The sequence below is a fragment of the Spodoptera frugiperda genome, chromosome 12, assembly GCF_023101765.2.
Source record: "Spodoptera frugiperda isolate SF20-4 chromosome 12, AGI-APGP_CSIRO_Sfru_2.0, whole genome shotgun sequence".
Lineage (NCBI taxonomy): Eukaryota > Metazoa > Arthropoda > Insecta > Lepidoptera > Noctuidae > Spodoptera > Spodoptera frugiperda.
The window spans coordinates 14,376,210-14,397,536 of NC_064223.1; the positions used below are offsets into that span (position 1 = coordinate 14,376,210).

The window sequence follows — 21,327 nt, forward strand, 5'->3', positions numbered from 1 at the left end:
AATCCACACTATTTATATTTGGTGCAGTGGCAGTAATGATTATCATTATAAATTAATTTTCTTGCATAACTTTCCGAACGTTTTAAAAGATGTCATAAAAATGTGATCTGTATTTTCATTCATTCATTCGTTCACGTTTAATCGATAAAAAATTGTACCTCAAAGAGGTTATAAAAATGTGAGAGTTTTCTATCTCAAAGTAATTATCAAGTTATAGTGAAATATAAACCGTAATAATGTTGTACGACGATTTTAAACCGATTGTGGACTTAGTTTTAAATAACTGGACAGCGTTACAACTGGCTGTTGAACATGGAATGGGTGCACCAGGGGGTGAAAAGGTAATATTATTTTAAATAAAATAATGTGTTATTCGATCAAACATGTCTTTAAAATATTTATTGATGATCCGTGTATGATGTAAAAAGCATAACATCTTGTCGATCACTTAGCATAGTGGGTGCATGTCAAAATATTTATTTAATTTAAAAATTGGTGCCACAGCATGTTTTTCCTACAATATAAATGAAGTTGGTATATTGCTTGAAATTTATATGGATTGTAGTGAAGTTTATGTTTTATTTTATTACTCTGTAATATACAACACATACATACTTCAACATATATATGGAGCTATATTTATAAACAATTCTTGCTGGCTCATTCTAAGCTCTTATAAAGTTTATGTCAACCTAGGATTGATACAGCCAGCTACTTAACAATATTTATAATCCTTTATAGTAAACATTTTGAATACCATGGCCTTTATAAACTATAGTAACTACCCATAAACATTATGAACAAACTCCTCGCAGCTGTTACACCTGCATTACTGGGCTATAAAGTAAACTACCCATGTGTTATTCCTGAGTACCATCTGCATGGTTCCTAACTGCATGGCTGGTGCAATGATTAGGCAAATGCGCAATGTGTAGCAGGTTCAATTCCCGCATGGAGCAACTCTATGTGATTGCAAATGTTGTTTCTGGTCTGAGTGTCATGTATATGTAAAATTGTATGTTTGTAAACGCACCCACGACACAGGAGGAAAACCTAGTATGGGGCAACGTTTCTTTTTTATTTAATTTCTTCTATTCTATAGTTTTAGTGTAGAAGAAGGGCTTGAATTAATCTTCATTAACTAACTTGCTCTATAAACTTAACTAACTTGCTAATGTCTTTATGTTTCAGACTGCACAACTGATGGCAGTGTACATAGCAAGATATTGTGTTGAGAATGTAGTAGACAGAGACGAACTCGTTGAAGTCATTGAAGATCTGATGGACGAGGAGTTTGAGACAGTCTGTCATGATGACTCGCCCAAAGGTATTTTAACTTTGTCATCTTTGTAATAAAGATCTATTTGCAATATTGTGATAAAGATCTAGTTGCATTATAAGGCAAATACTGGCCACATCTACAGATTATCATCCCATGAGAGAGGGATAAGGGAACAAAATAGAACCTCTGATCTGGTTTTTACTTTATTTATTCATTTCTTTACAGAAATAGCAGTGCTACTACTACAGTTTCTAACTCTCCTCAAAGAAGGTCGGCATGATGAGCTCCGAGCTAGGCTAGATGCAATGCCCAAATGTCAGAAATGGTTGAGCCAGCCCATACATGAATCAGTACCTCCACAAGTAAGTAGACATGTTTATTTGTCAAATAGCTACTGTAACATGGAGTATACAATGAATGGAGTACCCTATTTTTATAACAACTATCTTGAGACATACTTATATAAATTATTGGACAAAAGCTTGACGAAAACGCAGCCCAGTAGCCTGTTTGACGTTGCTACGTCTGCCCACGCTGCTCATGAATACTCATGATAAAGAGTCCCTTTGTGACTTGAAACTACTAGAGCTTTTCTCCTCTTAAAACCATGAGTTTTAGTTAATGGAGTACGCACTCAAATTAAGAGAAGTCTTATTGTGATCTTATAAATAGGTAGCTTGAAGTTGGTAAAGAATTTTTTTATTAAATATTCATGTGTAAAATTCTGTTTTCTAGTGCCATGGCAATCCCGATGATGATTCAACATGCAGTAGTGACGATGATGATGACGTGCCTGACAACAATATGAATGGGGCAGCGGCCTCGTCATCGAAGCCAAGGCAAGAACCAGAACCTATGGATGAGGACGGAGACCCTGGGTGGACAGTAGTCAGATCGAGGAGAAGAAATTAAAACAATCGTTTTAATTATATAGGCAAAATTTTGTTCACATTTGAGCTGCTATGATTAAAAACATATCTAGTTTTTACTATATAGATTTAAAGTTACATTGTATTACAAGTTCACATAATTTTCGTTTCTATTCTATTTGTGATAAGGTGCACATTTACACGAAGTAGTTTCTTTGCTCATGTATCATTAAAATAGAGCTCACAGTATAAACTAATTATTTCAATGTCTAATTAATAAGTGTATGTGGTTATATTAGCACAAATATTATAAGCAGCTCAAATGTGAACAACTATAGTTGTTGAATGGTTTTAACAAATCATAAAGCTTTCGATGTATAATATTACGTTTAATAGGATTGATTTGATACTTAGAAAATGTTTTAGTGACATGTTGTATTAAGGTAAGCGTCAACAGGCACACAACGTACGCATTGGACGCATCGCACGCAACGCATTTTAATTTGTCTTGTATAGAACATACGTCATACGGAATGCTGATGCCAAAAATCCGAGTGAAAGTGACTTCGGTAATCCGATTGCTGATACTCGCGTCGACAATCCGATCGCTGACGATACCGTGGATGCAGACTGAAAAATTAATCCGTTTGATGCGATCCGTTCGATGCCTGTGTTGCGTACGATGCGGGTCTGTGGACGCTTACCTTTAGTAAACATATTACTAAATAAAACATGTCACTTAAGGAGTGGTTTCGCAGCGGGCATGCGACTCTATATGAGAGCTTGTAAAGGTTTTAAAGTACAGACGCCAGCAGGCTTACCTCTTTCTGTCAAATATATCGTTTCATTAGATTTTCAACTTTATCCTTTTGGTGTAAAGTCAAAAATTCAATGAAAATACTTTGCTGGTGTATGTACCTTAAAAGAAAAGTAATTTTCAAAGCGTCTCTTTTAATTAATTGATCTGAGTGCTGTTGTAAGTACCTGTATCGATATTAGTATCAAATCGACTCTATTCATAGGGCCCTAATGTTTAATGTCAAGCTCCTATAGTGGGAACACCTAGAATTTTTACTAATGTTGGGGAGAAAATGATATTTTTGTCTTTATTTTGAACTCAATCATAGAATATTTAAGAATGTTCAGAATATTTCAATATTTTTGCACGTAATAGTCCCTACCAGGAAGTTGACAGCAATTACACTTATGATTCCATAATACTCTACACTTAATTTTCATTAGTCTAAAATTTGATTTTGCTCAATACTTTAATATTTTTAGCTGTGAATATGAATATATTTGACTCTCAAAAAGCTTACAGAACCAACCAATATTATAATATTTTTGATATTCGTGAGTACTCCATTTGCTGTCTACTCTGTGGTATATCCCGAGTACTTATAGAAGTACAATAAAAAATATTATGCTACTTAGGTAAGGGTACCTTTGTAGATAGAATGTATGACAAGTGTGTTGTACCAACACTGTATTTAAAGTATTTATTTTTAAACTACTTATTAAATACATAAATAAATATGTATATTAATGTTGATGCTGCAGTTTCATTTAATATTTTGTACTTTATCGTTTTACTATAAAGTACATATACTACCTATAGGGTAGTATTCTGTGCTTAGGGTACAAAGTGCTAGCCTAGCGCACACATCTGCTAGTTCGTTGACCGCTAGTAACAGCAAATGATCTCGGGTGCGATTTCTGGGTTGGTTTCCATATATTGCACTCTTTGGTTGGTAAAATACTAGTTTTCATTCATTTCAATGACTTCTCACCTTTGGTGAGGTAAGAAATAGTGTCAGACTCTTGCTTACTAAAATCCTCCCTGTTCCTACTCTTTCTCCGTGCCGGAGCCCCGGTTATTGCGCTAGGTCGTGCGCAGCTCCGGGTTGGGCATTAGCTGCTTTTGGTTCGGCTCTTTGAGGTGCGCACGGAACGCGGCGCGCGATACGCACGAGGGTTTCAGGGGCCTTAGTCTGCTATTACAATTGTGTCAGAGTGGTCGATCATTGATCAGTGCAAGAGAGACGGAGCTATGTAGGTTGTATAGCTCTATTAATAGCAGACTAAGGCCCCAGGTTGGATGGCGAGGTACTCCAGCTCATCGTCCGCAGATGCGCATTTATAGAATACTAGCAGTGAAACCGAATGTAGGTCGCGCCGTAAATCACGACGGAGCCACCGTCGGGAACGTGGCGACTCCGAGGAAAGCTCTCATCAGTACCGCCACGAGGCTCGCGACCGCCGTCGTTCTACATCTCGATCTCGACATACACCCTTACGTGCAAGGATCACTTAATTGCACAAATTTAATAGGAAAATGGCTAATAATATAAGATTGTAGGCGTCCCAACCATCTTAAACTATTGCCACATTACTAAAGCGACTAACGCTACATGGGTGCCACATGCGACTAACACTGTTGATAGGGAAACATCACATTGTTGGGCGACTAATAGAGATGGGTCGTACTAGGTAAATATGGGACTAGGTGCACTATGTGACTAGTCTCGCGTGTGCTCACGTGTTGAAAGATAAAGATGGGAAGACTACAGAATAGCGTGGTTAAAAAAGGACAGAAATATGTTCTTGCACAATACCCGTCTGCATCGCGTTACCTTTTGCCTTTATGCACTTTGAATTAGGGTTTTTAATTCAAGTGACTGACGAACGAATGAAATGCAAATACGTTACGCGATAGGATAGGAGCAGTTAGAATTTGCAATACTTCATGATACTATATAGGTACTGTCAAAGTGAGAACAAGTGCCGCCTAGTATCGCAATCTACCTGTTCTTGGGATCTGTTCTAATAAATACGACCCATCTCTAGCGACTAACGCCATTGGGACAGTGTCTGTGCGGGACAGTGTCTGTGCGGGATAATGCCTGTGCAGGACGATGCCCGTGCGGGACTATGTCTGTGCGGGATACTGCCCGTGCGGGACAATGTCTGTGCGGGATAATGTGTGTGCAGGACGATGTCCGTGTGGCGGGACTATGTCTGTGCGGGATAATGCCCGTGCGGGACTATGTCTGTGCGGGATAATGCCTGTGCGTGACAATTTCTGTGCGGGATACTGCCCGTGCGGGACAATGTTTGTGCAGGACGATGCTTGTGCGGGACAATGTTTGTGCGGGACGATGTCTGTGCGGGACAATGTCTGTGCGGGACGATGTTTGTGCGGGGCAATGCCTGTGCGTGATCATGCCCGTGCTGGACAATACCTGTGCGGGATAATGCCGGTGCGGGACGATGCCCGTGCGGGACAATGTTTGTGCAGGCCGATGCCCGTGCGGGACAATGTCTGTGCGGGACGATGTTTGTGCGGGGCAATGTTTGTGCGGGACGATGTCTGTGCGGGACAATGCCTGTGCGGGACAATGTCTGTGCGTGACAATTTCTGTGCGGGATACTGCCCGTGCGGGACAACGTCTGTGCGGGATAATGCCCGTGCGGGACTATGTCTGTGCGGGACAATCACCTTGCGGGACAATGTCTGTGCGGGACAATGTCTGTGCGGGATAATGTCTGTGCGGGACAATACCTGTGCGGGATAATGTCTGTGCGGGATAATGCCTGTGCGGGACAATGTCTGTGCGGGACAATGCCTGTGCGGGACAATGTCTGTGCGGGATAATGCCTGTGCGGGACAATACCTGTGCGGGACAATGCTAGTGCGGGACAATGTCTGTGCGGGACAATGCCTGTGCGGGATAATGCCCGTGCGGGACAATGTCTGTGCGGGACAATGTCTGTGCGGGACGATGCCCGTGCGGGACAATACCTCTGCGGGACAATGCCTGTGCGGGGCAAAGCTTGTGAGGGACAAAGCCTGTGCGGGACAATGCCGGTGCGGGACTAACCCGGTGGGCGACTAACGCCATAGGTGGGGAACGTATCCCATTGTAGGTCGACTAACACCCATCTACCTCTGAAACCAACAACAGAATAAGTCTATCGAGCTCGGTCGTACCTGACCAAAACTTATCGACCTATCTAAGTATTCGAAGTCAGAAAACAGCAATTGGTACGTGGCGTCACTGAAGGGTGCCTTGCACGTAACGGGTGTAGTATGTCGCAGATCGAGATCTAGAACGACGGGCGGTCGCGAGCCTCGTGGCGATACTGATGAGAGCTTTCCTCGGAGTCGCCATGTTCCCGACGGTGGTTCCGTCGTGATTTACGGCGCGACCTACATTCGGTTCCACTGCTAGTGGACTCGTCTCGCGACACGCCTAGACATCGGCCTCGTGAACGACGACGTTCATGGCTTTTTGACATGATGAGCACAAAGATTAGTTAATTGAAAACCAAAAATAAAAAAATGCAGGTAGAAAAATATTTTGCTACTTTGTTCCTTGGATGTTTTTGTGGGCAATTAAGGTGAAACCACACTAGCGCGGCACTACAGCGGAGAGGCGCGTCAAGAAAAAATAATACAAATCAAAGAATTTATAAATACAGAAATAATTTAATATTATGCTATTCAATGCCGTTAAGCATAATAATAAATCTGAAAATAGTTTTTGGCGTTAGCGTAGATAGCATAGCAGAAAAAAATAATTCGTTGTTTTTCAAAAGATAAGCTTCGTAAACGCTTTTCCAATGTCAATGTCAACTTCTACGTCACTCTTGTTATGTCAATCAGTCAGTGTGTGTCATTTTCAGCTTTGCGGAGATTTCGTACGTAAACTTCTGAAAATAAATTCTCATTTACGTGAATTTCTTACGTTTGTGATAGTGAATTTAATGATTTAGACAACAAAATACATAAAAAATGCCTTTGACGGCTAGACAACGGAGTATTCACAATAAGAACGGAGCTAAAAGGGCTACAAGTTTTAGCAAAGGAAAGCGAAAAGCGAACGAAGGGTATGTAAGGAAGCCCTTCAGCTAATAATATAATACGCTTTATTAATGTCTATTATTAAATCTAAACTTTGCTTACTGTTTCGCGGTATAAAAACACTTGGCATCATTTATAGGTTATAATAATTTTTATTTTGGCTCATCAATGCTCTAATTTGTTGCTGGTGCTACAGTTTGGCGCTTATCCAGACGTTTCCGTACTCAAACAAAGGTAAAAACCGTCCGCTGACGTTAATTAAGCATGATGCTGAACTAACAAAAACTATTTTTGACTGAAGTGCTATTTTTTTTTGTTATTACTACATTAGTCAATGCCAATTTAATATACAGCCAATACATATGTGCCAGTCTTATTATTAATGGGGTAATGAGTGTAATAATTACTAATCCATAGATTAGTGTACATGTTTCTAATAGGATTCCAATAAGAATGTTATTTAGCATGAAATTACGTCAGCAGTTCTGACAGCCGGTTAACAGCTATTTCATACACATTCATTCATTGATTTATTAGTGTATGCTACCAAAGAATTATGTTGTTTACCCCTAAAACACTCTACTGACTGATGTTTATTTCTTTCATAAACATTGAGCTATTGTATCTACAATATATCAAGAAGTAAAGTTATAAATGAAACATTGCTGTTGAGATTCCCAATAGCTAATGTATCCCATGTATGTTTTTTTATTTTAATTAACTACCTATTTTAATGATCAATAATTTAAAAAACAGATTTTCTTGACCAGTATCCCATTTTGCCTGCTAAACAATCTGGAATATTATTTTTTATATTCCATTCCAGATTAGATTTATACATTATAAGATATTCAATAAAAACTATACATTTTTCTTCTGTGTAACATAATCCCATACCATATTTCTTCAGGTGCATTAATATGAACTTAAGAAACCTGTCCATTGAGAATTAATGACTGAGGAACATGATTCTACAGAAACATTTTTATCTTTCATCATGCATTGCATTGCAAGCATTTGTAAAACCTAATTTTGAATGGGAATTAATGTCTAAAGACTAAATCAGTCCAAATCGGTGAATTAAGAATTAAGACACTTCATCAAAACATGTGTCCATCACATGGCACATTAAAACTCAAAAATTTCTGAGTAGTAGCATGGACTCTGGAAATGAGCCTGGTCTATGGAAAAGGCTCGCACTCAATCACAAGGGACTTACAACATAACTTGTGAAAAGTGGGTGTATAGTGCTTCCTCTGCTATTCACTCTTTCGGAATAAAAACCATTACATTTTATTTTACTTAGTCTCATTTCTAGGCTATGTACTAATTATTCTATAAAATATTTTACAGAGAGTTCCTAGTAACAAACGCTCCATCAGACCTGCGGAGTATAGCATACCCGGGCGGGGCAGTAGCACTCGGACTACTGCTGACTGCCCGCATTGTGTCTGCGTACTGGGGACATATAGCTGATTGCGATGAGACTTATAATTACTGGGAGCCGTTGCATTACTTGGGTAAGATCTCTCTTAATGCAATAAAAGAATTTTGATATTTTAAAAAGTACCAAAATAGAAAACATTTTAGTATTATTACATGCTGCTGCTTACTAGAACAACTTGTGTAACAATCAAAGTTTCTAAGAAACCTGTTCTTTAGACTCCCAAAATTAGGCCTTATTTACAACAAAACAAGGTCTAGTTTTGTCGATCATAATTCATATAACTTTGAAATTAATCAACGTTAATATTTCTTTCAGTGTATGGCAGCGGTCTTCAAACCTGGGAGTACAGTCCAGACTATGCGATAAGGTCGTATATGCCATTATGGCTGTTTGCGGTACCTGCGAAGATATTGTCCTGGTTCATGACTCCTGTCTCTGTGTTCTATGCTCTACGGATTGTGCTAGCTGTGCTCTCTGCTTGCGCTGAGCTTATGTTTTACAAGTAAGTGTTGTTTTTAAGATCAGTCTTTCGTTGTGTTATGTATTTGTACTAGCTGACCCGCGCAACTTCGTTTGCGTGTATCCCGCTACTTCGACAAATACAGTCAACGCACCAACACATATTGGATACTAATTTTCAATTCACAATAACTTCTCTTTCCCTTAACCGCGTTTAAAATATTAAAATGTTTTTTGGTTTCTGTGACTCTTCTTTGATCGCCCCCCCTATCAGTTTTTGGAAAAAATATTTAAGTAATGTACAGATTTTTTTTTGTCTTATATGTATAGATCAAAGTCGTAGTACCTACTTTTTAATATTATTTATAGGGACGCTGCCCCCGCCGCCGCGGCCGGCCCGTACCGTGCCGCAATACTAATATCGTGATATCTCCTAAACTATATGTCTAAATAACACACTGTAAACTGCAAAAATAATCTAAATTAAATGCTCGTGATGATGAACTTACTTATTATGATAAGGATATATGTATTATTGGTTATATCACCGGTTAAACATCACCCAACGAATTAAATGTTTTTTTAATACAGAAAAGTAGTTTTTGTGACTTAAATAAAAAAGCTGGATATATGTCATCGCGGACTTTTTTGTAGAACTAATAAAGACCAATGTTTTTGCTATACATTGTTCTTACTTGTATCCAACGGTATAAGCGGCGCACGCACAAATGCAATCTTCAATTAGATTTTTTTCTGACTTCTTGGACATAAATCGCTATAACTCAGCTAATATAGTTTCAATGTATTTCAATTATATATAAAAACCTGTCGGAGAAAATACTCTTTCTATTAGTGAAAACCGCATCAAAATCCGTTGCGTAGTTTTAAAGTTTTATGCATACGAAGGGACTACAGACAAAATGGGCGACTTTGTTTTATACTATGTATAGATTTGTACTCTTACCGAGAGTGACATAAGAGCCGACTAAGGTACTTCATATGTATGTAACAGTGAGCAGTCAGTACTGTTCTCTAATAATCCTGAACCTTTCAATAAACTGTGATTTCCAACCCATATAATGGGGGAAACATCGTGAGGAAACCTGGGATTATAATTTCTAATTATAAGTTTGAAATCGCTAACCCGCACTGAGTAAGCGTAGTGATTAATGCACAATCTTTCTCCGTGTGAGAAGACGCTTTTGGTCACCAGCGACCAACTTATAGGCCATTGATGTGATGTGATGAAATGATAGACTAAAACAATCTATTAAGTATAACGTCTATTTCTTCCGCAGAGCAATATGCCATGAGTTCGGCGTGCACGTAGGTCGAGTATGGCTGGGTATGACATTACCAGCGGCGGGCATGTTCGCGTGCAGCGCGGCCATGTTGCCGTCGGCGTGGAGCGCGGCGCTGGCCAGTGCGGCGCTCGCCTGCTGGTGGCGCCGCAGATACCCCACTGCTATATTCTTGACTGCCGTGTCGGCGCTGCTTAGTGAGTGTTTTTTTTTTGTTTGGTTATTCACGTAAAATATTTGTTTATCTGCAAATTGAGAAACAAAGTCAAATACAAGACGAAGCAATAAAATACAGAGCAGTTTTGTTACTAGTCCTATGCTATGTTCAATTCGAGAATCGAACTTGAGACTCTGACTTGGTATTTAGATTAGTAATGCAATTTAAATTAGTAATGACTCCACCAAAAAGGCAGTTTTATTTCCAAATTTTCTTACGTCGAGATTGAAAGCTCAAGTAATAAGTACTTGCGTTCAATTCGAATTTCGAACACGAGCCTTCTTGTTCAAAAAATTACAGGGTCAATACTTGTGACTACTCAACCAAATTTTGCCTACACAATGTACAAAATCGAATTACTCTAAAAACAACTCTAATCCCAAATCTTAAAAACCAATTTCCCTTGCAGGTTGGCCGTTCACAGCTCTACTAGGCATACCAATCGCCATTGACATGATTTTAATGAAGAGACAAATTCTGGACTTTATAAAATGGTCCGTGATATCTCTGGTAGTTATATTTGTACCAACAGTATTAGTTGATTCTTGGCACTATGGGAGGCTGGTGGTCGCTCCGTGGAATATAATCGCCTACAACATCTTCACTGAACATGGACCTGATTTATACGGTGTGGAACCCTGGACTTACTATTTTGTGAACGGATTCTTAAACTTCAATATTGTTTGGGTGAGTTTTTTTTGATAGTGTGCCTTATTTTGTGTGGATTTGTGTTGAAATTTGAACTGTCGTTGTTGAAGATGTTACTCGCAATAAATTATATTACTATATCATTTTGGTGTTGAAGTTGTCACTCTAAATTCAACCTTCACTTAGACAAAATAGAGTATGTTTTTACCTAAATTCTATTCTCCCTAGGTGCTATGTCTATCGTGTCCAGTGTTTCTACTGGCTTGCACGGCGGTGGCTGGGCGGTCTACTGCGCGGGCCGCGTTCTGTGCTCCGTACTGGTTGGATCTGCTGCCACTGGTACTGTGGCTGGCTGTATTCATGCTGCAACCGCATAAGGAAGAGAGGTATGTTAACAGTATTATTGACTTACTTATCGTCCCTTAGCTAAAAACACCGCTCAAGTCGAAAATTTGCAGTTTTTACATTGTACAGACGACGCGCAACGCGCATCTCCAAAATGCGTCGTTGCCATTACATGAATAATTGGTTTTATGATAGATATAGATTTCAGCTAATCAGAAGCCGTAATTAAAAAAATAGTGACAGCATTCAAGTCGGTTGGCGTCGCAACACTGACAGTTTTTTTCGTCTCCTGTAAAGTTGGTAAAAATGACTTAAGCGGTGTTGTAAGCTAAGGGAAGATACCCGACCCGGAGCTGCGGATTACCTAGCGAGTTACCGGGGCTCCGGCTCGAAAAGCAGGAGTAGGAACGGGGTGGTTTTTAGACAGTACAAGTCTGACCCTCCCTCTATCACCTCGCTTGGTCGGAGGATCTTCTTTTTCTTAGAGAACTTTATTTACTGTTCCCTAAAATGTGAAATACCAAAGCTTCTTGTGAGGCAAAACAGCATAATTATGCTTATTACTTCATCCTTTCTATCCCCAGGTTCCTATACCCAGCGTACAGTATGATAATCCTGGCGGGCGCGATAGCACTCGACTGTCTACAGAAGCTGACGTTCGCAGTCGGCACCGAGCTGTTCCGCTGGAGGAGGGAGCGAGAGAGGAGACACTATCTCGCTTACACCGGCCCTCTTATGGTCATGTGTGTGCTTATTGCCGGGTTTGCTGGTATGTATTAAATTTCTGGGTTTATTGATGTGGGATTTTCGATCTTATGTATGTGGGTGTAAGAGTTGAATTTGGTTGTATATTTTTGTTGTGTTAGTTTTGTTTTTGTGTAATGTACCTTTACCAGTAGGTTCTAGCGACATTATCTTCATTTTTACTTTAAACTTTGAAATTACTGAAAGTAAGTTTGATCAATAAGGAATATTCTTAATATTCATTACTACTCTACTTACACAGAAAATATTATCCGTAAACTGTTGTTCCCACATATTTTAATAACAACACACAATAAAAAATGAACCATACTAACAGACAATTAAGTACCAAATTCCCAATTCCAGGTCTATCCCGCATAGCAGCTCTATACACGAACTACCACGGACCTATGAGAATACTCCGCGACTTGCCTCCATCGCCCGAAGGTGCAGAACTAACAGTCTGCTTCGGCAAGGAGTGGCATCGCTCCCCTTCTAGCTTCCACCTACCTGACGGGTACAGTGTCAGGTTCATCCCCAGTGAGTTCAATGGACAACTGCCTGCACCTTATGCTGATAGTCATAATGGTGAGTTTACCTTAACACATGTTGGTGATGATGAATAATTGTCTGTTGAAATTAATTTTGTTGTGCGTAAATTGTTGGATGAGTGTGCTCGACTGGTTTCAAGTTAGGACAAGAGCCCATAGTCGTAACGTAATTACGTTTTATTTGAATGTTTGTTAAAGTTTTATATGTAAAGGATGATGCCAGTTTCTATGAAATCTGGTCCCACTTCCAATAGCTATGTGTGTTACATCATTGGATATATAATTTTGAGCTGCATAAAAGTTACTATGGCACCATATTTCTTATCTTAGTTTGACTTCTTTGTCGAAACGACAAAATTCAATCTAATGATTTTTGTATAAATATCGATTTTCGCGAATCAATCACCTAATACAAGTTTTCTGTTATAGGTTTTTAATTTTTTCGTTTTAAACAGATCTTATCTGAATTGTAGTATAGCTCTATTGAGTCAGTCACTCCCTCTATCCAAATAAGACTAAAGCAACACACTTAATTTTATTTTTCTATCTCTTTCCAGCAACGCGCCTCATCCACCCACATTTCAACGACCTCAATAAAGGGGACAACAGAACCTACATAAAACCTAAAGAATGCCACTACCTAGTCGACTCAAGCATCGGCCGACCATCCACACTTGAGCCCGCGTACCATAAAGACTCCACTACATGGGAGGTCATCTCCAGTGTTCCAATACTGGACGCCAAAAAGTCCCATCAAGTGTTCAGAGCGTTCTACGTACCAGTTTTGTCTAGTAAAAAGAATGTTTACGCTAATATGTATCTATTGAAGAATAAGGTGCTGTTTTAAATGAATTTGTAAGTTCCTTTTTATATTATATTTTAATTTTAATTTATTTTGTCAGAAAACACGTTGATTTTGATCATAGATGGCGCTGATGTAGATAATTGGTACCATCTTTTTATTCATGTTGATTTGCAGACCTCTGTTAATAGCTATGAGGATGGTTTTCAATCTGATTTGTAGTCCCAGTTTTGATCTCTGGGCTGGACAACATATGAAATTTTCAATGGCAGCTAGGATTTTGAAGATGGACCCAATACATTCGCTACCCATTTATGCAACTAATCACATATTACTATGAAAAGGTTTATTTTGAGTAAATGTGAAGATATAATATCATTGTACGTACTTACAATGTAATGTTACCATATAAATAAGTGTATATAGAATCTATAACACTACACTGCCATCTACAAATAGAGATGAATGGGGCTACTGTTTTTTTTTGCTCAACAGATGGCGTTTATCTAACAAAAGGTATTTTTGTCCAATCACTGCAGCTGTCAAAATTTTGCCGTCCAATGGCGTAAGTGTTGCTAATTCCCAATTGGACGACGAAGAGGAGGTTGACATTAACGTCATCTGTTAAGTGGAATTGCTGTAGCCCCCATTGAGTATACATTGTATTAAAGGTTAAGTTTTGTTGTGTCTCAGTAGCAGAATAATTCGATTTATTAGAAAAGAAATTGATAAAAGGAAATTTTATCTATAAATGAATTGTTAATGAGTTATGTATAAATAATTAAGCATGCTATGACCAAAAAAAAAAAAAAACTATAGTTGATTGTCAAAAGTACAAACCAGATTTTTGACACTCGAAATAAATAATCTTTAATTACTATGTTTTTAGGCTTTACCCACATAATTCGAACGAGGAACTCAATTAGTTTCAAGCTACGCTAGAAGCTCATATTCATGAGCAGCATTCCGACACACGACGCGGCGATTGTCGCCGAAAATAATTGCGCGAGAAAGCCGAAAAACATAATAATTAATTTAAAATGTTATAGTATAAAGAATATTTATCGACATTTTAGTAAGAAAACCTTTGTTACATAGTCTAGCTAATAAAATACAACAGTTCTTGTTAATTTACTAATAATAATAATTCTACAGGTTGTATGTCTATTCACCCAGGGTACACTCAAACAATAAATGAAGGAAAACATATCAATTATATGTTTTTACGAGAGCACTGAATAGCTGTATGTATAGATACCAACTTAAATAATGGTACTAGTCATTATTTAACAAATTTTTAATGATATGCTTAAATTATATTATAATATAAAATATAAATGAAGGTCTGCTCAGACGAGGTGCTTTTTTACGAATACAGATTATTTTTTGTGTTTTAGGCTCACCCCCTATTACATGAGGCGTTAGAAGTGCGTTGCCGGCCTTTTGGGGATTAGGAATTTAAGGGTTGATGGGGAATTGGGGATTGGGAAGGGGGTGTAATTGGGCCACCGGTAACCTCACTCACACAATGAAACACAACACAAGCTTTGTTTCAAGTCGGTTTTCTGTGAGGCTGTGGTGTCAATCAGGTCGAGCTCTTTCAACACGAAAGGGCATTTCGTGTTAAAAGAGCCAAAGACTCTCGTCTGCGCAGACACCAATAGTAATAATTAATTAGTTGTAAGTTTTTAGTGCAATAATAATGTTGTAGGATAATATGTTTAAGTCAACTTCAGATGCTTAGTAAGTTAAGGTACAAAGAAATATACCTAATACTTAAATAAAAAAAGATATAAATAAAGTCACAGATACAGTGTGAAACAAACGCTTTTATGACGTCACTAGAGTACCGGATACATGTTTTATTACCAGTTTCATCGGAAACTGTAAACTCCCCCTTAAACCCGAGAAGAGTCCCTTTGTGACTCGAAACTAGTAGAGCCTTTTCTCCATTAATGTACGTGAGTAAACCGTGTTTTTTAGTTAATCCCCTTTAAACGACGAGAGCGCCATCTATTGGCAACATTGAAAGGTCTACGAAAAAAATTAGGCATAATCGTTTTCCACGTTTGTAATGCGAGTCAATTATGAGTTGTAGTTGTTATTTATTTCTTAAGCCTCGTCCACACTAGGAACATTTGTCCGATGTCAGCCTAAGTCGCCCGACATCGCCCGACGTCGCCCGATGTCTCCGGGGACATATGTCGCTCGACAAATGTTCCTAGTGGGGACGAGGCTTTATTACCATGTAGTAATACTTCAGCTAGACAAATTAATTTGTATTTTGCATTTTTATAAGCACGACGCAATTTTGATGTGACTATTGTTTTGTGGTTGTTCTATATTTTTTATTATTAAAGTTATTCATTTATTTTGGCGTGTTTTATTATCGATCGAGTTTAAGGTGATTTTTTATGGCATAAACCGCTAAAATAACCATGGACACTCGATATCACTAAAGGCGTTATAAGTGCGTTGCCGGTCTTTTGGGAGTTAGGAATTAATCGGTTGTTGGGGAATCGGGGATTGGGAAGTTTTGGGGGGTAATTGGGCCTTCGGTAACCTCACTCACACAACGAAACACAACGCAACCGTTGTTCCACGTCGATTTTCTGTGGTGCCGCGGTATCACTCCAGTCGAGTTGGCCATTCGTGCCCAAGCATTGCTCTCGCACACTTGAATGTATTTACACACATTTATGAATTTATCGTAGCTAATACCAAGTACCTATTGTTATTATGTTATCGGCTTACTCACGTAACGTTTTGACGAGGAACTCGACTAGTTTCAAGCCATGCTAGAGGCTCATATTCATGAGCAGCATTACGCAACACACGACGCGGCGATTGTCGCACTGCTACTGGCGATTCGAGCTACGCGCCCATCGCGCCCTCTGCCTGGAATCGCGCGTACTATACGGCGCGCGCGACGATGTTGGCTCGTTAGACTCGCTCGCCGGCGGCTGCGCAGGTGTTGGGTTCGATTCTCGGGTCGGCGCAAAAACGGTAACGTGAGTAAGCCGATAACATAATAATTAATTTAGTATGTCTCACGAAAGTTACAATAAAATCGTACCTATTGTTGTGTGAGAAATGACCAATTTGAATAAAGGTGATTAAAAAAGGTCTACAAATATTTTGGTGATGGTATACATGGTAATTAAAATCATTTCATTAATCATGTTGTTAAAAAATAGTAGAATTATTTTATGTCTACTCTACAGAACATAAAAAAAGGAATAGGCAATTCATATAAAAAAAGTATCGAAACCTTTTTGAACTTTATTCAAAATACAGTGAATCTAGTGGGTTTTCCAAGACCCACATATTCTAGTAAGCCATGAAACAAAACGCCTTAGCTTGTAAGCTAGTATAGTTTAATTTTTTAATTATTATAATTAAATGTAGGCTTACTATAACGCTTTCTGTTTTTTAATTAGTTTTTTAAGATTCCTTTTGGAGTTTTTGTTTAGTTTTTCGTTAAATTCTCCGTGTTACGATGAGGGAAATTGTTCATATCCAAGTTGGGAGGTGTGGCAATCAGATTGGATCTAAGGTAATCTGATTAGTTTTTACTACATAGTATAAAACAAAATCGCTTTTTCTGTCCCTATTTCCCTTTGTATGCTTAAATATACCATAAGGCTCCAAACGAGCAGATAGATAATCTGATTAATCATAGCGGCAGAAAAATTGCTAGTGGGAGGGGGAGGGTGTTTTTAGGCTACTGGTAACCTTATCCAGGAGTGGCGCTGATTGCTTATATCCATTAGGTAAACACCTTCTCGTTTACCCTCTATCGCACTAAAAAGAAGACCTTTTAAGAGGAAAATACCTTCAATAGAATATAGATAAAGTGTAAGCTAAAGTTTATCTGCATCTAAATTCAATTTCAACACCAGTGCTTATACTTTATTTCCAGTTCTGGGAAGTGATCTCCGACGAACATGGCATTGATCCAAACGGCCAGTACCACGGCGACTCCGACCTTCAATTGGAACGCATACAGGTCTACTACAACGAGGGACAATACCCCAAATATGTCCCTAGAGCTGTACTAGTCGATTTAGAACCAGGCACCATGGACTCCATTAGAGGAGGCGTCTACGGACAGCTATTCAGACCAGATAACATCGTATTCGGCGTCACGGGCGCAGGCAATAACTGGGCTAAAGGATACTACACAGAAGGAGCAGATTTGCTTGAATCTATCCTAGACGTTGTACGAAAAGAAGCCGAAGGCTGTGATTGCTTGCAAGGATTCCAGTTAGTCCATTCTCTTGGAGGCGGCACCGGTTCTGGACTAGGAACGCTGCTTTTGGCGAATTTAACCGAAGAATATCCAGACAGAATTTTGGTTACTTACTCCGTGGTGCCCAGTCCTAAGGTTTCTGATACGGTTGTGGAGCCGTACAACGCCACCTTAGCAGTCAATCAGTTGATAGAGAACTCCACACAATCTTATTGTATTGACAATGAGGCTTTATACGACATTTGCTTCCGAACACTAAAGCTGCCGACTCCTACGTATGGAGACTTGAATCATCTGGTATCTTGTACCATGTCGGGTGTGACGACGTGTCTAAGGTTCCCTGGGCAGCTAAACGCAGACCTAAGGAAGTTGGCTGTAAATATGATACCATTCCCTCGCCTACACTTCTTCATGCCCGGTTTCGCTCCACTAACGTCACGAGGGAGTCAGAAGTACAGAGCTCTTACAGTACCAGAGCTAACACATCAGATGTTCGATGCCAAAAACATGATGGCAGCGTGCGACCCTCGTCACGGCAGATATTTGACCGTTGCAGCGATCTTCCGCGGTCGAATGTCGATGAAGGAGGTAGACGAACAAATGTTGAATATACAGAAAAGGAACAAGGAGTTCTTTGTGGAATGGATTCCAAACAACGTGAAGACTGCTGTATGCGATATACCTCCACGAGGTTTGAAGATGTCAGCTACGTTCATCGGCAATACTACGGCTATTCAGGAGCTGTTCAAACGAATTTCGGAGCAGTACACGTCAATGTTTAGGAGGAAGGCCTTCTTACACTGGTACACAGGTGAGGGTATGGATGAGGCTGACTTCTGCGATTCTGAAAATAACCTCTGCGACTTGATATCGGAGTACCAACAGTACCAGGACGCGACCAGTGAGGACCAGGAGTTTGAAGATGAAGATGAAGCCGAGGAAGCCAATGAAAGTGATGGATGAATTATTATGTATTTAATTTAATAAATTATTTGTTGAGATCGATTTCGTTGTTTCATTATAATCGACACAAAATAAAGCGTCTGGCAGCTAAAATAATTTGTGTAGTGCCAGATAAACAAAATCGGTTGCTGTTTATGACCGAGTTAATTAATATTCTATCATCATTCTAATTAAAACCAGTATTGTTACTTAAATATTTATTGTAACAAAATTATAAAACATCAAAACGAATAGTTACGCCTAACACTAAACAAGGACATGGACAACACAATACATTGGACACGTACAAACATTTAAACATTTATTCTTCCTCCACTTCTTCGTCGAACTCTCCCTCGTCGTCTGCCGTCGCGTCCTGGTACTGCTGGTACTCCGACACCAGGTCGTTCATGTTGCTCTCCGCTTCCGTGAATTCCATCTCATCCATTCCTTCACCGGTGTACCAGTGTAAGAAGGCCTTCCTCCTAAACATGGCAGTAAACTGCTCAGAAATTCTCTTGAACAGCTCCTGTATTGCCGTAGTATTACCGATGAACGTAGCAGACATCTTCAAACCTCGCGGAGGTATATCGCAGACGGCAGTCTTGACATTATTCGGAATCCATTCTACGAAGTAACTGCTGTTCTTGTTCTGGATGTTGAGCATCTGTTCGTCCACTTCCTTCATGGACATGCGGCCGCGGAACACTGCGGCGACGGTGAGGTATCTCCCATGGCGAGGATCACATGCCGCCATCATGTTCTTCGCGTCAAACATTTGTTGGGTGAGCTCCGGTACAGTAAGAGCGCGATACTGCTGGCTTCCCCGAGATGTCAGCGGAGCAAAGCCAGGCATAAAGAAATGCAGTCTAGGAAAAGGTACCATGTTCACCGCCAACTTCCTCAAGTCTGCATTCAATTGTCCGGGGAACCTGAGACACGTCGTGACGCCCGACATAGTTGCCGAGACCAGGTGGTTCAAATCTCCGTATGTTGGGGTAGTCAGCTTCAGAGTTCGGAAGCAGATGTCGTACAAAGCTTCATTGTCAATGCAGTAGGTTTCGTCGGTGTTCTCGACTAACTGATGGACCGACAGGGTTGCGTTGTAGGGCTCTACCACCGTATCCGATACTTTCGGACTGGGGACTACAGAGAAGGTATTCATGATCCTGTCGGGGTATTCTTCTCTTATTTTGGAAATGAGCAAGGTGCCCATTCCGGAGCCAGTGCCGCCTCCAAGAGAATGGGTAAGCTGGAAGCCTTGTAAGCAGTCGCACCCCTCAGCTTCTTTCCTAACAACATCAAGGACCGAGTCCACTAGTTCAGCGCCCTCAGTATAATGGCCCTTGGCCCAGTTGTTTCCTGCTCCCGATTGTCCAAAGACGAAGTTGTCGGGGCGGAATATTTGGCCGAAAGGTCCGGAGCGCACAGAGTCCATGGTGCCGGGCTCGAGGTCGACGAGGACAGCGCGCGGCACATATTTGCCGCCTGAAGCCTCATTGTAGTACACGTTGATGCGTTCGAGTTGCAGATCGGAGTCTCCATTGTAGGCACCCGTGGAGTCGATGCCGTGCTCATCGGAAATCACTTCCCAGAACTGAAAAAGAAAACAGACTTAAGTTAACTAGTAATGGGGACTGGACATTAGCGGCTAGATTACAAGGCCTGGAAGCAGGAAGTCCTTGTTTTAATCAATCAATAGACTATCTTATTAAACTGGATCCTACTGGGACCAAAACTCATTGCAATGGACAGCGAGAGGAACAAACTTCATAGCTACGTCAGGTAGATTGAATTGTGGCTTACCTTGGCTCCGATCTGGTTTCCGCATTGCCCGGCCTGAATGTGGACGATTTCCCTCATTTTCACAAATTCCACAAATAATTTAGCGCCTAAATTATGATGTTAAGATTTCACTTTAGTTTAATTTGTCATCAAACGGCTTAAGTAATAAAAAAAACTATAAAAAAAATAGTAACGTATTACTGTATGTGCATAGTACACGAAATTTTCTTTAATAATGAGACATGTGCATTCTTTTGTCAATGTTTTGAAAAATTTTAATCGGTTTTCAAAAACCCAGTTCATAAATGAAATCTAGATGGCCAGGTATTTCTGCCTGGGTTGTATTATAACCTCCTTTATAACTGTAGTAAATCTTTAATAGTACCTAGTGAAGCCTACCATTCATTATACGAACAGTGTTTTAGGGCAGTTGCAGATTAGCGTATTTTTCTGCGCGTATACCATCGTTACAGCATATGCGTTTCGCATAATCGCATAAACATGCGTACGTGTTGCGTGTTTGCTCGTACTGTATGTACGTTGAACGAAACCGACTACTAAGCCCTCTGGTAGTGGTGTGTGGTATCGTGTCAGTATCAACTATAAAGACAAATATGTGACATACACAATTACACAACGCTCATACGAGTTGTGCGTGTGCCAAAAGGTTTACCATGTGTACGCAGATTACGTACATATGTGTGCGCTTACATATTGCATACTAGCTTCCGCCCGCGACTCCGTCCGCGCGCATGTCGGTCTTCGCGTGGAAGTTTTATTTCTCCATTTTGAGTAACTCTGACAATGACATCTTGGACC

General features: G+C 39.9%; 4 protein-coding genes across 5 annotated transcripts; 3 read left to right on the top strand and 1 right to left on the bottom strand.

Annotated features, from left to right (window-relative positions):
• Positions 1 to 118: 118 nt before the first annotated feature.
• LOC118262897 (pre-rRNA-processing protein TSR2 homolog) lies at positions 119 to 3,701 on the top strand. The gene is made up of 4 exons (XM_035574551.2): positions 119 to 341; positions 1,192 to 1,327; positions 1,508 to 1,644; positions 2,018 to 3,701. Exons 1-4 carry the CDS (start codon positions 237 to 239, stop codon positions 2,192 to 2,194), a joined length of 555 nt encoding a protein of 184 aa, XP_035430444.1. The 5' UTR covers positions 119 to 236; the 3' UTR covers positions 2,195 to 3,701.
• Positions 3,702 to 6,797: 3,096 nt separating this feature from the next.
• Positions 6,798 to 15,901, top strand: LOC118263069 (alpha-1,2-mannosyltransferase ALG9). 2 transcript variants are annotated; one of them, XM_035574844.2, is made up of 10 exons: positions 6,896 to 7,041; positions 7,212 to 7,249; positions 8,369 to 8,535; positions 8,778 to 8,964; positions 10,220 to 10,419; positions 10,849 to 11,126; positions 11,316 to 11,473; positions 12,017 to 12,201; positions 12,543 to 12,764; positions 13,285 to 15,901. In XM_035574844.2, exons 4-10 carry the CDS (start codon positions 8,837 to 8,839, stop codon positions 13,572 to 13,574), a joined length of 1,461 nt encoding a protein of 486 aa, XP_035430737.1. In that variant the 5' UTR covers positions 6,896 to 7,041; positions 7,212 to 7,249; positions 8,369 to 8,535; positions 8,778 to 8,836; the 3' UTR covers positions 13,575 to 15,901. The 2 variants fall into 2 exon arrangements, with proteins under 2 accessions (XP_035430736.1, XP_035430737.1); XM_035574843.2 differs by lacking the exon at positions 7,212 to 7,249 and having other exon boundaries at positions 6,798 to 7,041.
• A 940-nt stretch (positions 15,902 to 16,841) lies between these two features.
• On the top strand, positions 16,842 to 18,786 carry LOC118263070 (tubulin beta chain-like). Its single transcript, XM_035574846.2, has 2 exons — positions 16,842 to 17,085; positions 17,452 to 18,786. The coding sequence occupies exons 1-2, from the start codon at positions 17,029 to 17,031 to the stop codon at positions 18,742 to 18,744; spliced, it is 1,350 nt and encodes a 449-aa protein (XP_035430739.1). The 5' UTR covers positions 16,842 to 17,028; the 3' UTR covers positions 18,745 to 18,786.
• A 140-nt stretch (positions 18,787 to 18,926) lies between these two features.
• LOC118263072 (tubulin beta chain) lies at positions 18,927 to 20,753 on the bottom strand. Its single transcript, XM_035574848.2, has 2 exons — positions 20,530 to 20,753; positions 18,927 to 20,320 (listed from the first exon to the last, which is right to left on the bottom strand). The coding sequence occupies exons 1-2, from the start codon at positions 20,584 to 20,586 to the stop codon at positions 19,046 to 19,048; spliced, it is 1,332 nt and encodes a 443-aa protein (XP_035430741.1). The 5' UTR covers positions 20,587 to 20,753; the 3' UTR covers positions 18,927 to 19,045.
• Positions 20,754 to 21,327: the final 574 nt, after the last annotated feature.